The following is a 16,543-nucleotide window of genomic DNA, read 5'->3' as shown; positions in this document are numbered from 1 at the left end:
GGTGATCAGCAAGCGGCTGGGCTGGCTGGTACAATGAACCATTGCTGCGAGCGCGGGGAGGAAGGGGGGGCGAGGGGAGGGGAAGCTCTTGCTCGGCTGCCAAAGCCGCCGAGGAGGCAGGGGAAGCTCACGGCCGGGCGCTCCCGCTCTCCCACGCCTGCCGCCCCGGCACCCCCAGCGCTGGCCGAAGCGGGGGCTGCCGGTGCTGCCCAGCCGGTGGTCCCGCCGGGAGCCCCGTGCGAGCGGGGGGTCCATGCCAGCCGGAGCAGGAGGGCTGACGGCAGGAGGTACGTGTGCGCTGTGTGGTGCAGGGCGGTGGGGGGCTCACCCCTGTGCCAGCGGGGGGGTCTCTTAATCCCCTTGCCGTGCTCTGCTGAGAGATGCCCCCTCCATGTGTGGGGTGGCTCTGGGTCCCGGCTGAGACGGCCACTGAGCTGTGGGGACAGCGAGTCCCGTGACACTGGTGGGGTCTGCTGGGGGGGGGCTGCTTTCACTGTGCCCTCACTGCTTCCCTGGGAAATGCGGGAGGGTGGGAGGAGACCCCCGTCCTCGCCATCCTGGGGAGCAGCAGCATCCTGGGGGGCTGCGGTGTGCGTGTGAAGATCTGGGGGCACCCACCAGCTACAGCTCACCATCCCGGCACTAACTGCTGGTGACACCACGTCGGGGAGCCTGCGGAGCCATCCACGGTGCCCTCACCGTGCGGGGCCCGCGGGCTGGGGAGGGGACAGCACACGGCACCCTGGGGGACACGCACACACCTGTGCCCTCCGTCCCTGCAGGTGCCCACGGGCTCCCAGCCCAGGCAGCGCTCCGGGGCGATGTTGCAGGCTGAGCTCTCCGTGGCTGAGGCTGGGGGAACTGCAGGGGCCTCAGGCCCTGGCCGGAGCGGATGCTCCCCCCCGGTCCCTGCAGCTCTGCTTCGTCCCTGATCCTTGGTGTGTCCCAAGGAGGGACAGGAACTCGCTGCTTCCTGCCCTGCACAATTCCCTCCCCACCCCGCTCCTCCCGGGACATTGTATTTGGAGCCCTGGCTGGCTCCCTCCCTCCGCCCCTGCAGCCCCTTGGATCCGGGAATTGCTCTTCTTCCAGCGGAAATCCTGCTTTCCCAGCCAGCGATGGGACTGGAAGGCTGGGGAAGGGGGGCTCCCTCTCTACTGAGCATCTTGTGCCAGGGAGGGGGGCAAGGGGACCCCTCTGTCATGGGTCTGGTGGCTGACAGGTGAGCTTGCAGAGAAGATCACTTTTGGGGGTTGGCAAGTGCTTCATTTTTCATCCCAGGGAATAGCCCTGCTTGTGGGCATGCAGGGGATGGGGTGTCATCCCTCCTTGCACCCCTTGTTCTGGAGGAACCTGCTCCCACTGGGAGCCACAGGGGACTCACCAGGCACTGGGTGAACTGGGAGGACTGGAGCTGGAGCAGGGCTCCATCTCCAGGTATCATCGGGGTGGCCTTGGGGCTGGGGGCAGTCGGGAAGGGGCAGGGACACGCCACCACCTACCACAGAGCTGGAACAAGGAGCAGATGGGGCAGGCAGTTGTGGCCTCTTGTCCCCTCCCCGGGTCTGTGGGGTCCTGGACATGGGATGGTGACACAGCCCCAGGTCCTGTGTCCTAATGAGCCACCTTCCCCTTCTGTGCTGCAGCTGCCTCGTGCCTAAGTTTTCCTGCTGGGACCAGGGAGCTCCAGAGCCACAGGGTGACAGAGGAACCTCGGTGGCACCAGGCTGGGCTGTGCAGCCCTCTCGGTTCCTCTTCCCAGGGAGCAGGAGCCGGGTCACCACGGGGCAATGCAGGATGACAGTGTGGGACAAGGCATGGAGGGATCCAGGATACCCAGGGGACTGCAGCCCTGCTGTCATCCCTGCCTGACCCTCCCAGCTGTCACCATCCCCAGGCCGTGAGGTCCTGCCAGTCCTGTGGCCCCTTGATGGCCACAGCACCATCCTCTTCCTCCCCCCCACCCCACACCGTGCTCCCGCTGCTTCCTCTTCCCACTGCGTAGCTGCTGTGTGAGTTCCTCTGGCAGCCACCTCCTGCCCAGGGCGTCGCGGCCCCCTCAGCCTGGCAAATGCCACCATGGCTTGTCCCCACGGACAGGGTGTGGCATTCCCAGTCCCCCCACATGGCTCCATGTGGCTGCACCCCCCAGAGCCTGACTCCTCCACTGCTGTTATTCCCATGAGGGGAGCGGATGCAGGGGATGGAGGTGACCCCAGGGGTACCTCAGCACTGTAGGTGACGTGTGGGGTGACAGTTGGGTGTGCAAGGGATATTGTGCCCTGTCTAGCAGCTGGGGATGGGGCTGAGCTGCCCCGTGTCCCCGGGGCCTGGGGAACAGATGGATGGGCAGTCGGGGCTGTGGCTGCTCCGTGCCCAGCCTTGCCCGGCGGGACAGGGGTGACGAATTGGCCAGGTCTCAGCGCGGGGCGGGACCTGGCAGCTCGTCCGGGACTGGTGGGGGGGAGCCAGGGCAGGAAGGGCTCAGTTGCCATCTGCTCCCCGGCTCCAAGCAGCTCCTTTTGGGAAAGCTGGAGCCAGACACAACCACACAACCATCGGACGTGGCACCAGCTGCGGCCCCTTCCCACGGACAGTGTGAGGGGATGGCTCTGCACCACCCCGGGGTGAGCTCAGGGGGCTCTTGGGTGCACAGGGAAGGGGAAGCCTGGGTGCAATGCTGCTGCACATCACCTAAACCCTTGATGCTGTGGTACAGGGGGGTTCTTCTTGACTGGAAGATGCTCCTTGCCATCGCCGTCCCTGCTGGCACCTGTGGCAGCTCCGCTGCTTGGTCAGCACTGAAATTCAGCAAAGTGGGAAGTTTCTTAATGTGGTGGGGGGGTGATTGCCACCCGGGGGGGCCAGGGTTTGTGAAAGTCAAGGTTGTTCATCAGTTTAAATAGCCACTAATTATCATCAGGAATAAAATCCCCAACCAGCCAAGTTTCCTCAGATTTGGCAATGCTGCCCTGTCGGCAATGGCTGCGGCCTTGCCACACCACCAGTGTGGAAAGCAGAGATGGAAGGGGAGAGCTGGGCTCTTTCCACCCCTACTGAGAGAGAAGAAACAAAGCAGCAAACAAAACTAAGTTTTAGAGAGAAATATTCCCTGCGCCCTGGGTTCCAACATCAAGGGAATCAGTAACCATAATTGGGAAAATCTGCCTGAAACATCTCATCCACCCCAAAACCTTTGTCTCCTCCTGCTCACTGGAGTGCAGAGGACAGGACACCTTCCTGCTCCTTCCCTCTGCTCTCAGCTGGAGACAGAGGCATGTTGCAGACTGGAGTGCATTGCCCGGTGCAGACCGGGCAGACTGGTGGGGGTGGTTGCCCAGCAGCCAGGGCAATAACAGGGCTGGGGATGGACGTCTCCATATAGCCATGACAGGAGAGGTCTGATCTCCTCCTCCTCCTCCTCCTCCTCCTCTGTGACACCTTCTCACCACATGTGGCCAGAAAAGCCAGTCCTGACCGCAGCGATGTGAGCGGGGACCTTCCTCCCCAGAACACCCACTCCCCACCAAGCAGAGGTGTGGGGATGGGGACGCTTTGGGGGCTCCTTCCCACTGGCTCTGGCTCCCCTTCAGCCTCGGGGACGCCCTGAAAGGCATGAGATGCCCTGAAAGGACGTGAGCAGGGTGGTGAGGACACAGTGAGAGAAAAACCCGCTTGAGGATGTGGTTTCAGCCCACACCGGGGTGTTGCAGCCCTCAGAGGAATGTTGCAGCTTTGTGGGGGTGTTGCAGATCATGCAGATCAATTTAGCTCATGCAGGGGGGCTGCAGCCTGTGAAGGGACGTTGCAGCCCATGCAGGGCTGTCATGGCTCATGCAGGGGTATTACAGCCTGTGCACGGGTGCTTCCGTGTGTGCAGGGGTGTTGTAACTCATGCAGGGGTGTTACAGCCAATGCACGTGGTGTTGCAGTCCACGTCGTTGGTGTTGCAGCCCATGTAGAGGTGTTGTAGCCCATGGCAGGGGTGTTGCATCCTGTTATGGGGTGTTTCAATCTATTCAGGGGTGTTTTAGCCCTCGGCAGAAGTGTTTCAGCATGTGCAGGGGTGTATCAGCCCTGGAAGGGGTGCTTCAGTCCATGCAGAGGTGTTGCAGCCTGTACAGGGGTATTTTATCCCATGGAGGGGTGTTATGGCCCATGGCAAGGATGTTTCAACCCATGCAAGGCTGTTGCCCCCCACTTGATGCCCTCCCTGGTGTCCACAGGCGACTCTTCTCCTCCCTGGAGTGACATGGAGCAGCTGAAGTGACCTGAGGAGCCGTCGCAGTGAGTGGAGCACCCACGGGTGCCGTGGGGTCCCCGGGCAGCACAGCCCTCCTTGCAGCAGTGCCACTGGCAGTGCCCATGGGGACCCCAGTGGCCCCTGTTGTGCAGTGTGCTGAGCTGCGGGGTGGCAGGGTGCACCCAGTGCCTCTCCCCATGTGTGCCCCGGTGCCCATGTGTGCCCCCTGCCAGGGGGCGCGGGGCTCACGGACCCTCTGTCCCACAGGCGGTGGCCAGGATGGGCTGTGTGCCCTGCAAAGAGAGGGGGGCTGGCAAAGGGCAGGCAGGGGGCGAGGGGGGCTCCCTCCAGCCCCCCGCCTCCCAGTACGACCCCGACCCCACGCAGCCAGGGGCCGTCTTCACCCGCATCCCCGACTTCAACAACTTCCAGGGGCCCGCGGTGCCCGCGGCCCCGTCCTTTGCTGAGCCGGGGGGCTTCACCTCCAACGTGCTGCCAACGCGGAGCGGGGGCATCACAGGTCAGCAGGGAAGCTGGATGATGGGGAGGGGAGTCCAGCTGCACCCCCGGGCTGCGGACTCTGGGGTCACCGTGGTCCCTTCCGTGTGCCACAGGCGGGGGGGTGACGCTCTTCATCGCCCTGTACGACTATGAGGCCAGGACGGAGGATGACTTGACATTCCAGAAAGGGGAGAAATTCCACATCATCAACAACACGTGAGCCCCCCCCCGGACCTCCTGCCACCCCCAGCACCCCGGGGAGGTGCCCTGGGTAGCCCCCGCAGGACCCAGGCTGGGGACCCATCTCTGTCTGGGCTCCCTCACTCAGTACCAGGGCCACGTGTCGTGAGTTGAGCGGTCTCAGCAGAGATGGGTGGGGGAGAGCGGGTCCGGCGGTGCTGCCTGCAGGGTGAGGAGGGTCTCACGCTGGGCGAGTCTGTCTATCTGTTCCTCCTCCTCCACGTTCTCTGTTTCCCTGCCCAGGGAGGGGGACTGGTGGGAGGCCAGGTCACTGAGCTCGGGAGCCACGGGCTACATCCCCAGCAACTACGTGGCCCCTGTGGACTCCATCCAGGCAGAAGAGTGAGTAGCGGGGGAAAAGGGATGGAGACAAACCCCAACCCCACCTGCCTCAGGCCCAGGTGTCCTTGTGAGCCCCGGCAGTGCCGCAGTGATGGCATGGGGGTTCCGTGGTCCCCTCCTGTGCCTTCCTGGCCCTGAGCCCATCACCGTGGCAGGTGGTACTTTGGGAAGATCGGGCGCAAAGATGCGGAGCGGCAGCTCCTGTGCCACGGCAACTCCAGAGGCACCTTCCTCATTCGGGAGAGTGAGACAACAAAAGGTACAGGGACAGGGGTGGGGACACCAGGGGCTGTGCCCCACATCCCTCCCTGACCAGTATCCCCACGTAGGTGCCTACTCCCTCTCCATCCGGGACTGGGACGAGGCCAAGGGAGACCACGTGAAGCACTATAAGATTCGGAAACTGGATAGCGGGGGGTACTACATCACCACCCGTGCCCAGTTCAACACCGTCCAGCAGCTGGTCCAGCACTATATAGGTAGGGTGGGGTGAGGGGCACGAGGGGGGCAATAGGAGGGGTAGGGAACGCTCAGAAGACCCTTTGGTAAGAGACTGGGCTGACGGGGTTGAACTGGGGAAGGAGGGGGCTGTTCTGGGGTGGCATTAGGGCACTCCCCGAGAGTCTCCCCTTTTCCATGTCCAGGGTGCAGGGAGTTCCCGTTGTCTCCGGTGGGTGGGCATGACCCACTCCCTGGGTGCAGCTGGGGGGACTGGGGGTCCAGCCCAGCCGAGGGGGTGCGGAGCTGTCCCTGGGGCAGGTGGAGGGGGGTGCATTTGTATGTTGGGGGTGACTGGGTGATACAGGAGCCTTGGTGATGCCTGGGGTGGTGGGAGGGGAGCAAAGGGCTGCTGGGGGTCCGTGCCCACATTGACTCCTGTCCCCCTGCTCCCGTGCTGCAGAGCGGGCGGCTGGGCTGTGCTGCCGCCTGGCTGTGCCGTGCCACAAGGGAACCCCCAAACTGGCCGACCTCTCAGTCAAAACCAAAGACGTGTGGGAGATCCCCCGCGAGTCCCTCCAGCTCCTCAAGAAGCTGGGAAATGGGCAGTTCGGGGAAGTCTGGATGGGTAGGGCCTGGTGGGCAAGCCAGGGCAAGAGGCAGGGGGGACATGGGGGTACCCCCAGGCCTGGCAGCCCACTGGGAAAAGCTCACGCCTGCCAGGACAGGCTGAGCAACACCGATTTATTTGCTGGCATGAGGAATTATTCCACGTCCTGCTCTGGGTTCACAATGGGTGTCCCAAGGTGCCCATGTCACTTCTGCATGGGCAAGCAGACCCCCAGTGCAGATGGGACCACAGGACCAGGCCAGGGGGTCCCACCTTCGTCATCCTCTTCCTCCGGCATCCCCTGCTTCTTCCACTCATGCATGCTGCCTTCATCCCATCACATCCCCTCCCTCCTCTTCCCTGCCTGCCCCTCATCCCCCGCAGAGTACAATGACGGGTTGTGCCATCTGCTCACCCACCCGTGCCCTGCTGTGAAGCCCCAGACCCTGGGATTAGCTAAGGACGCCTGGGAGATAGCACGGGAATCCGTCACCCTCAACAGGAAACTTGGCATGGGATGTTTCGGAGACGTGTGGATGGGTAAGGCTGGCCCAGCCGGCCAGGGGTGGGGAGCAGAGGGGGCAGAAGAAGCTTTATTCTGTCCTGGCAGGGAGCATCGCAGGGTGCCAGGTGGTACCCGCTTGTGTGGGGGAGATTGAAAGTTGGCACGGAATCCATGAAGGGTTTGGGAATGGGGTGAGGTTGGTGCTGGAGTGAGGGGAACTTCTTGTCCTGGGTGAAATGCAGTGGGATCACAATCCCCGCCAAGGGATCCCTTCCTTGCCCTGCCCTGATTCCTTGCCCATCAGTCCATCCATCTGTCCGTCCGTCCATCCGTCCATCCATCCATCCATCCATCCATCCATCCATCCACACAAGCATGCAAGCATGCACCCACGCACTTCTCCATCCACACACCCGTCTGTCCTGGGCTGGCTGTCCCCTGGGCTCATCGTGACTCCGTGTCCCCAACCCAGGGACATGGAATGGCACCACCAAGGTGGCAGTGAAGACGCTGAAGCCAGGGACCATGTCCCCTGAGGCCTTCCTGGAGGAGGCTCAGATCATGAAGCGGCTGCGGCACGACAAGCTGGTGCAGCTCTACGCCGTGGTGTCGGAGGAGCCCATCTACATCGTCACCGAGTTCATGAGCCAGGGTGAGCCGGGGGCACTGCATGGGCATGGTGCCAGGGCAGGAGCGCTCACAGGGGAGGGCACCCCTGGGTTTTGGGGGTCTTTGATGGCGACTCCTTCGACCTGCAGGCAGCTTGTTGGATTTCCTGAAGGATGGGGACGGTCGCTACCTGAAGCTGCCCCAGCTGGTGGACATGGCTGCCCAGGTACTGGGGGGGCTGGTACAGGGAGGGGGTGCACCCCGGGGTGTACTGAGGGGTCTCAGCTGCTCCGTCCCCCTCAGATTGCAGCGGGCATGGCGTACATTGAGCGGATGAACTACATCCACCGGGATCTCCGCGCTGCCAACATCCTGGTGGGAGACAACCTCGTGTGCAAGATCGCTGACTTCGGCCTCGCTCGCCTCATCGAGGACGATGAGTACACGGCGCGGCAGGGTGGGAACGCCCGCTCTGCGTCCCCCTCTTGTGTCCCTTAGCCTGGAGATGGCCATCACTCATCCCCGGGGCTGAGTGGCCGGGGTGGTGCATGCCCCAAATGATGGTGCGCCCGGGAATGGGTATCCTGGGTGACGGACACCCCAAATTTTTGGGTGTTTTAGGTGGTGGATACCTTGGATCACCCCAGGGTATGGGTGTCCCAGAGGATAGGTGCCCCAGGGAATGGGTGCCCCCAGGAGACAAGGTGCCCCAGGGCGTGGGTATTTTGATTGATGGCTGTCCCAAGGGATGGGTACCCCAGGTGCAGCGTATCCCCAGTGCAGGGTGCCTTGGGTGCTGGGTGTCCCCTGTGTGAGCTGCCCCAGGCAGAGGGTGTCATGGGTGGTGGGTGCCCCTAGTGCAGGGTGCCCCCTGTTCAGGGTACCCCGGGTGCAGGACACCCTCAGTACGGGGCGGTTCAGGTGACGCTGCCTCCGGTGCGGGATGTCCCAGGTGTGGGCTGTCCCCAGATGTGGGTGCACCAGGTGCAGGGTACTCTAGGTGTAGGTGCAGCCCCAGCCATGGCTCGCCTGTGTCCCTTTGCAGGTGCCAAGTTCCCCATCAAGTGGACGGCTCCAGAGGCTGCACTTTTTGGGAGGTTCACCATCAAGTCGGATGTCTGGTCCTTTGGCATCCTCCTGACTGAGCTGGTGACCAAAGGCCGCGTGCCCTATCCAGGTACGGCCCACTGGGGCAGGCGCACCCCTGGGGTGGGCTGGGCAGGGCACAGACAGGGGCTGACCCTTCTCAGCAAGGCTTGTCCCGTGCCTCAGTTTCCCCATCAGAGGCCTCAGTGCTAAACTGGGCTCCTACCCAAACCACAGGGCAATGCCACTGTGTGCCTCAGTTTCCCCACTGGCTCGTCCCATGGGGGTGCTGTCACTGAGCAGGAGAGTCCTTGTCACGCAGGGATGAACAACCGAGAGGTGCTGGAGCAGGTGGAGCGGGGGTACCGCATGCAGTGCCCGGGGAGCTGCCCCCCATCCCTGCATGAGGTGATGGTGCAGTGCTGGAAGAGGGAGCCCGAGGAACGCCCCACCTTCGAGTACCTCCAGTCCTTCCTCGAGGACTATTTCACTGCCACCGAGCCCCAGTACCAGCCTGGGGACAACCAGTGACCCAGTGCTGGCACTCCCAGGAAGCTCTGGGGTGACGTTGGGGTGAATCTCTTTCTTTTCTTTAGAGGTGGTTGCTTCCTTTGTCTCTGCCCCGCCAAAATGCCTTTTGGGGGGTGCTCAGGGTGCCCAGGGTGGACACAGGGCTTTGCACAAGGATGCTGGACTCAGAGAGAAGACAAAACTGTGCACCCCATTCCCCCCTTCCCCCACTCCCTTTATTGCCTTCACACCCAGCTTTGAACCTGAGAAGGGCTTTGGCTGCAGGGGGGACTGTGGGGAACCCCCGTGAACCCCCCAGACACCCCCAGACCCACGGAGTAGCAGAGGGCTTGGAGGAACTCCCCATGCCAGCCCCAATCTCTTCTGGGAGCACAGCTGGGTGGCGTTCAGCCCCCCCAAAGTCCTGGCACTGACCTGTGGGAGGTCATCTCAACCCTCCCTCCCTTTATATCTCCTTTAATTTATAAGATTTTATATGCCTCCCCCAAGCAGCCATCGACCCCACCAAGGGATCCCAGTATTTGGGGGGCCCCCTTGTCCACGGCCTTATCTCCTCTGCTTTATAGTAGAGCCAAGTCCTGAAAGCCATACACCCACCTCAGCTTGCACTGGGGGGACAGGGCGTCCTGACGGGGGGGACACAAGGAGTCCTGGGGGGGCCCAGGCAGGCTGGGGGCAGCTCTGCCCCAGGGGCTGTTCCCTCCTGCCCCACGGGGGCAGGACGAGGGTACGGGATGGGCTCAGCCCCACAGCACCTGGGGAGGTCGTGGCTGCAGCCCGGCTCAGCCCTCTGCAGCAGGAATTAAGGGGGGACTGGGGGGAGCGTGTGCCAATGTGAATGTAGGGTGCCACCCTGGCTGCTGCCCCTCCAGGCACTGCTGTTCTTGAGTGGGTCCCAGTCCTGTGCCCCCTGGCCAGTAACGCCCCCGCAGCCCTAGGGCAGGGCTGTGGGTGGACAGTGCCATGGGGGGGTGGGGAGGGAAGGGCAGGGGAGGGATTTGTTGTTTATTTTTTTTACGGAGTCTGTAAATACAGAGAAATAAAACCTTTCTAACAAACTGGGGGCAGCCCGGGTCCTTCTGCCCCTGCCCCGCCCCAAGAGAGACAAGCTGCCCCAGATGGGCATAAGCACTGGGGGGTGGTTAGAGCTGGGGGGCGACACTGAGGATTTGGGGCAGAAGCACCCATCCTGGAAGGGGGTGGGGGGCTTCCAAGTTCAGCCAAGCCAGGACTGAGTGATGCCCCCTCACATCCCCCAGCCCCAGAGCACAGCTTTGAGGGGCCTCCTCCAAGGGGGTGAGCAGAGAAAATCCCCCCTGCCCCCAAGGCCGTGTGGGGAGGGGACACACCAACTTCCCTTGCAAATAAAAGCCTGAAAACGCTGGGTTAGGAAGCATTTGGGTTTGCAAAGCTGCCCCCATGCAGAGCACCCTGCAGCCCCCCAGCACTCCCCAGGAGGGGACTGTCCCTTCCTGCCAGCTGTGACAGGGAGGGGCCCTGTGCTGGCAGGTTGGGGAGGAAGAGGTTAATTTTCCTTGTAGCTTGGCCTCCCCAGCAGGGCCCAGCTGTGCCGGTAATGAATTCCTCAGCAGTGATGGGAAGGAGGGACTGGCCCCCACCCCAGTCAGGGGGGCTCAGGCTATGGGGAAAATGCTGGGCATATGGGGCGGGGGGCAGGGGCCAATGCTGGCGGGTTTGGGGACATAGCCGGGGCTTAGGGGATATGCCGAGGTGTTTGGGGACATACACGGAGGCTTGGGAACATGCCACCATCCCTGGGTACCACCAGGCATCTTCACTGCTCCTGCTTCACCCCACCTCCTACAAGGGCATTCGATCCCCCGGGCGCAGGAAGGTGGAGTGGAGCAGGGCTGCTTCCCTGCTTCCCCATTCCAGGGAAAAATCCCTGGGGAAGGCCAGGCCCTCAACCAGGCAGGGTGGCAGGCTGCCCAGGGCTGGGGGGACAGAGCAGATTGTGTGGCAGGGACAGGAGGAGAGGACGTGGTTGGCACCAGGCAGCCCCAGGCACAGCCCTGGTGCCTGATTGTGGCCGTGGGCTCTGGCCACCCACGCCTGGGGCTGCACCCTGAGGGACACAGCCAGGGGCACCCCACGGCCACGGCACTGTCACTGTCACCCCCTGAGATCTGGCACACACAGGCTCTGGCACCCACCCAGCGCCCCAAATGCACTCTCCCTCTGGGTGGGGCACACACATCTCACCCACGCAGGGTGTCCCTTGTCCCCACGGCCACGGGGACGTGTGCTGTCCCCCTCCACCACTGGGGGGACAAAAAGCCCTTCAGACAAGGGGAGCACCCCAGTCCAAGCCCAGGCACAGCACTGGGACAAAGCAGGGTTGGAGTCCCCAGTCTGTGCCCACTGGTGCTGGGCAGGGTCCGTTTGTGGTTCATCCCCAGTAATTAACGTCCCTATTTAACGGCAGCTGGAGCTTTCATAGGCCGGGGCTGGCCTGGGGGGCCATGGGGACCCCAAACCCATCCAGGGAGCAATGGACTGAGAGGTGCTTCTGGATGGGCCCTGGTGTGCTGAGCTCCAGCTACGCCAGCCCCAGCTCCATCCCTGTTCCTGCCCATTCCTGCCCTGTTCCTTCCCTTTCCTGCCCATTCCTGCCTGCTCATGCCTTCAGAGGGGCTGATGCCATCGTTCTCTGTCCAGCTCCCAACTTGAAATGATGCCACCCTTCCATGTCCCCAGCCAAGGCCCTTTGTCCCCAGCAGTGCCAGTGGCAGGAGTGGGTCAGGAGCCGTGTGTACTTGCCTCGTGCTTTTCCACGTGGTAATAATCCCTGTGAACCACTCGTGCCAGCAGAGTGTGTCCCCCGTTTTGCTGTCATTACTGCGAAAGCTCCTGGGGATAGGGAGTGGGGGCCGAGACTGCAGGTGCCTGTGTGAAGGGGCTGAAGGGGGGGACCCCCGTCCTGGTCCCCATCCTTCCGTCCTCCCCCTCTCCCAGCCCTGGTGCCCGCAGGAGAGGTGAGGGGCTTAAAGGATTTTGCTGCGGGTGACCACAGGCTGGGCAGGGGAGGGGCATCGATTTTATGTTAATGCTGAACGGTATTGATCAGGGGTGGAGGGAGGACTGAGGGTGGGCACAGCCGGCCCCCGCGCCCGGGATCGCCTTCACAGAGCTCCGGCAGCTCCCCGCAGGGCCCGCCCCGGGGCCAGCAGCGATGGGGAGGTGGGGGAAGGAGGTTAGGACCCCTCCAGAGGTGCCGCAGGCTTGTTTCTGCTTCAGAGCTTGCGCTGGGGGTTGAAGGGAAGAGCAAAGCTCAGAGCTGGGGGCTGTGCTCTGGCCCCTTCCCCTCCCGGCTGGCTGGTCCCCGCAGCGCTGCAGCTGCAGCACCTCCAGAGGGGACGGAGAGCAGCTCAGCACCACTGCCCCGGCCCTGCCCTGCACCCCAGGGTCACTCCAGCGCCACCGGGTCCCCCCGATGCTCCGCGGGACCCTCGTCCCCCTCGTGCCGAGCCCTGCTCGCCCCGCTCCCGCCCGCGTCCCCTGCCCAGCCCACGCGGCCCGGCTCTGGCTGGCCGCTCTGCCAGCGCTGGGCCAGCCTGGGCCACGCACGGCAGGGGGGTCTGGAGCCAGCGAGCCCAGCCGCTGCCAGGGCACAGGTGTGGGGACGCTGCAGATGGCCGGCGCTGCAGACCCTGGCACCAGGCAGCCGCAGCATCGCCGCCCTCCCCGGGGGCCCCCTCGCCCCCAGATGCTGCTCGTGACCGGGAAGGAGCCATCCCCACCCACAGCAGGCGGGGGTTTGTCCCTGTGCCCCCTGGCCCCAGCTCCCAGGGACTGGCAGAACCCGCAGAGTCCTGGGTCGGTCGTGGACCGGAGCCACGTCTCCGCGGCAGCAACGGCCAGACAACAGTGGAAAATGGCCAAAAATGTGGGTTTAGACTTGACCAGGCTTGAGCCTGCTGGTCCAGGCCTGCAGGCTCTGTCCCCTCAGAGGGGAAACTGAGGCACAGATGGATCTATCTGCAATCACCCAACAGCTCAGCACCAGTCACCTTTTTCCATGGAAAAACAACAGATAATTGGGAAGAGCTGTGCACTGACAACAGCAGCATCTGTGACAGCAACCTGTGGGGAGCAGCAGGATTTGGGGACGGAGGTTTCCTGGCGTGGGAACGGTCGAGTGACAGAGCAAACTCAGGCAGTGGGGAGGGGGCACAGTGGGAGCCTTGCTCTGCTGGCCACGGGGCTGCTCAGAAATGGTTTTATTGGGACGAATCGGGAATGGCTTTGCTGCTGCTCCAGGGCAGCCCGGTGCTGGAATTTGGGGAAGAATTGGGTTTTTCTGCCACAGTTACCATTATGGAGACAAAACCTGGCTGGTCACAACCCTCCACAGTCGTTGGAGGGGCAGCCCCCCCCCCCCCCCCCCCAAACCCCACCAGGGTCTCTGGACTGCGCTCCCCACAACGGGAGCACAGTCCCTGTATCCCAGCAAAGCATCGAACACCTTTCTCTGTGTCCCCGGCCCTCTATCCCCGTGCCCCCAGATCTCCCCCACAGCACCCCACTGCCTCCTGACCCCCTGCTCCCACCCCGGGGAGCTGGTGGCTTTCGGGGTGACAACTGCCACCACCCCCCAGCCCAGGCAGCCGCAGCTTTCCGGGGCCAAGCGCAGGCAGCTCGCCCTGGCCCTGCTCACGGGGGTGGCTTCACGGGGGTGGGGGGAAGGTTGCGGGGACACGGACTGAGCCGGGGACAGCGGTGGCAAAGCAGCCACTAGATGGTAGCGTAAGTCCACGCCAACGCTGCTGACACAGCACTTGGCTGGGCGAGCGTGCCGGGTGACCCGGGTGGCCCCGGGGACCCGCCTCCGCCACCCACCTCCACAGCTAAAAAGAAATCCTGGCAGGGCTGAGCACTCGCGGAGCTGTGACGTGAGTGGCATGGGCACAGCTCACCCGCCCCAGTGTCTACTGCCATGGCTGGAGCCACCTGTGCCCACGGGGACAAATGGGGGACCCTGCTCCCAAACCCCCTGCACTCACCTCTACCCCAAACTCAGACTCCAAACACACCCCCCAGACCACCACAGGGCACGAGCCTGACGTGAGAGGGATCAAACCCAGGCCCGGGGACAAGCAGGATGACCTGCAAGGCACCCAGTTCAGTGTGGGGGTGCTGGGCACCCACGGGAGTCTGGCAGGGCCAGGTGGGGGTGTCCACCCCACTGGAAAACACCTCATTTAACTCCTCATCCTCCTCCAGCCCTGCCTGGGGCTCCATGCCAGACTGATATATATATTTTATGATAACTATAGAGATGCACTTCAAACCTGACAAAGGACTTTGACAGTTTTAAGCATCTCTTTGATTAATACATGACCTTTTAATGCTTTGGATTAAATTAATAAATCTTTTACATTCTAACCCATTCTGCTTGCAATGTCATGGGTTTTGCACAACCTCTCTCTCTTCCCTGCCCTGTCCCTCTACCCCTGTCCCTGCAAAGGTACAGTAATCCACAGCCTTGCAATATTCATGGGGCACAGAGCCCTGCAAAGCGAGAAGGGAGGGGATACTCCTTGGTGGCTTTTTTTTTTTTTTTTTTTTTTGAACCATCCCTAAAAATAGCAAGAAAATTCAAAGCTGACATTCAGGGCGAGGGGACGAGGAAGCCTGCAAAGTTGCTCACTCAGCCACCAGCAATTGCAGCGATCCTGTCTGCGTGTGCAGATTCCTCTGCTGACCGGGCTGGAGCCCAGGCCTCCACTCTGCTCCGCTTCCAGGAGCAATGCAGCCTGCTCCCCATCCTCATCCAGGGTGTGCAGATCCAGCCAGTCCCCAGTCCAGCCCCGCTGATCCTGACGGGGTGCACGGAGGGGACGGAGCTGACACCTTTCCAGTTCCACTAGGTCCCAGCTGGAAGGCAGCTCTCAAGCCTGACCCCAGCTTACCAGCTCATCCCAGTTGAGCAGTGAAGCTGGGGTGACCAGTGTGTATCTGGAGTCTGGAGCTCAGATTCCTTCCTTGCTGCCCGTTGATCCAAAAACACGCGCGAAACCCACGTGCCCCGCACAGGCAAGGCAAAGGGCTGCTGTAAAGCAGGTGCTGTGTCTCTCCCTGCACCCATGTGTTATTCCATCGATGACTCACGTGTTATTAGCAGCCAAGCAATATTCCCAATTCCCTGGAGTTAACCCTTCACTCGTCACTCACAAAACCACGATGTCATAACAAACATCACTGGTATTATCTACTTTAATTATATTGTATCTACCCAGCTCCGGGAACATTAACAGCGACGGCGACTCGGTGCTGGGGAGATGCTCCATGGAGCTGCGGGGAGGAGGTTTTGAGGTGCTCAGGAAGTTGGGAGGCAGCTCCCTGCTGTGCCACCACTGTCCCGAGGGGCCTTGTCACCACCTTTCCTCCTGGCATTCCCCTTCATCACATGGCCAAGAGGGGACACAAAAAAATTGGAGGAACAGGGTGTTAGCAAACAGCAGGGATATCGCCAGGTGTCAGATAGAGCTTTTGATTTAAAAAAAAAAAAAAAAAAAAAAAAAAAAAGAGTTAAAAGTTGGGGGGAGGTGGGGGGAAGGAAAAAAGGAGGTGGATTGGCCCCATGGGCACCCCTTGGCTCCGTGGGGGTGTGTGGGGGTGCAGGGGTGCCGACTTGGAGACAGCGATGAACATGTGCACCCCAGATTGTGGGGAGGGGGGGCTGCAGAGAGGGGCGTGTGTGCCCAAATCCTGCCTCCCTAAGGAGGGGGTGCGCAGTTGCGGGTGCAACCCGGGAGAGGGCAGCAATGCCCCGCACATCCCACTGGGACCTCGGGGAGCGGGGGCAGCGGGTGGGGGGGTCACCCTGCCCCCGGGTGTCCCCCCCAAGGTGTCCCCTCTCTGTAAGTATCCCCTCTCCCAAAGCGGCGCTCAACGGCCGCGCGCCCATTTGCGCCCCTCCCTGCGCGCTTCGCAGCGACTGGGAGGAGAAAAAAGGGGGGGGGGAAGGAAGGAGGGGAAAAAAAGGGGGGGGGAAAGGAAGGACTACAAGGCCCGGCATGCCCCGGCGGTGCTGCACGGGCTCCCCGGGGTGCCGGATGCTGGCCGTGCCGCTGACAGCGGAGCGAAGCGGAGCCGCGGTCCCCGCCGCGCACGGAGAGAGGAGCGAGGGGCTGGGCGCGCCTGGCCGCCGGCTCTGCTCCCCCCCTTTTATCCCAGCCCCCACAAAGCCGGGAGCGGCAGAAGGCAAGAGAGAGGGAGGAGGTGGTGGTGGCGGAGGAGGAGGAGGAGGAGGAGGAGGAGGAGGAGGGAGGAGGAGGAGGAGAAGGAGGAGGAAGGGGGGAGGCAGCGGCAAGCCAGGGCTCTGCTGCGCTGTGTCTTTCTTTGCTTTCCGCAGGCGGCGAGCGGCGGAGGCGCAGAGGGAGGTCGGTTCCCCTCCGCCTCCCGCTCCGCTGCC

The 16,543-nt window shown here is 62.6% G+C and overlaps 2 protein-coding genes across 5 annotated transcripts in view; both read left to right on the top strand.

The window, feature by feature from the left end:
- The first annotated feature begins 270 nt into the window (after nt 1-270).
- Nucleotides 271-9,639, top strand: FGR (FGR proto-oncogene, Src family tyrosine kinase). 3 transcript variants are annotated; one of them, XM_068172399.1, is made up of 14 exons: nt 271-287; nt 4,227-4,287; nt 4,511-4,763; nt 4,858-4,960; nt 5,228-5,326; nt 5,482-5,585; nt 5,656-5,805; nt 6,228-6,392; nt 6,759-6,914; nt 7,352-7,531; nt 7,638-7,714; nt 7,792-7,945; nt 8,534-8,665; nt 8,897-9,639. In XM_068172399.1, exons 3-14 carry the CDS (start codon nt 4,523-4,525, stop codon nt 9,103-9,105), a joined length of 1,770 nt encoding a protein of 589 aa, XP_068028500.1. In that variant the 5' UTR covers nt 271-287; nt 4,227-4,287; nt 4,511-4,522; the 3' UTR covers nt 9,106-9,639. The 3 variants fall into 3 exon arrangements, with proteins under 3 accessions (XP_068028500.1, XP_068028499.1, XP_068028498.1); XM_068172398.1 differs by lacking the exon at nt 6,228-6,392 and having other exon boundaries at nt 272-287; XM_068172397.1 differs by lacking the exon at nt 6,759-6,914 and having other exon boundaries at nt 272-287.
- Nucleotides 9,640-16,130: 6,491 nt separating this feature from the next.
- AHDC1 (AT-hook DNA binding motif containing 1) overlaps nt 16,131-16,543 on the top strand; it is a 48,554-nt gene continuing 48,141 nt past the window's right edge. The window contains exon 1 of one of the 2 annotated variants that reach the window (XM_068172543.1): nt 16,131-16,332. The gene's annotated coding sequence lies outside the window, so the exon portion shown is untranslated. The remainder of the gene's footprint in view (nt 16,333-16,543) is intronic. The other variant, XM_068172544.1, reaches the window with a different exon arrangement.

This window comes from Anomalospiza imberbis, chromosome 25, assembly GCF_031753505.1.
Source record: "Anomalospiza imberbis isolate Cuckoo-Finch-1a 21T00152 chromosome 25, ASM3175350v1, whole genome shotgun sequence".
NCBI classification, from domain to species: domain Eukaryota; kingdom Metazoa; phylum Chordata; class Aves; order Passeriformes; family Viduidae; genus Anomalospiza; species Anomalospiza imberbis.
This window is presented reverse-complemented; position numbering and strand designations above follow the sequence as displayed.

Bases quoted from the DNA above. Each gene is read 5' to 3' on its own strand.
- FGR (XM_068172399.1), top strand. From the start codon at position 4,523: ATGGGCTGTGTGCCCTGCAAAGAGAGGGGGGCTGGCAAAGGGCAGGCA. The intron at 6,393-6,758 runs GTAGGGCCTGGT...CATCCCCCGCAG, and splicing joins GTTCGGGGAAGTCTGGATGG to AGTACAATGACGGGTTGTGC. The intron at 6,915-7,351 runs GTAAGGCTGGCC...TCCCCAACCCAG, and splicing joins TTTCGGAGACGTGTGGATGG to GGACATGGAATGGCACCACC.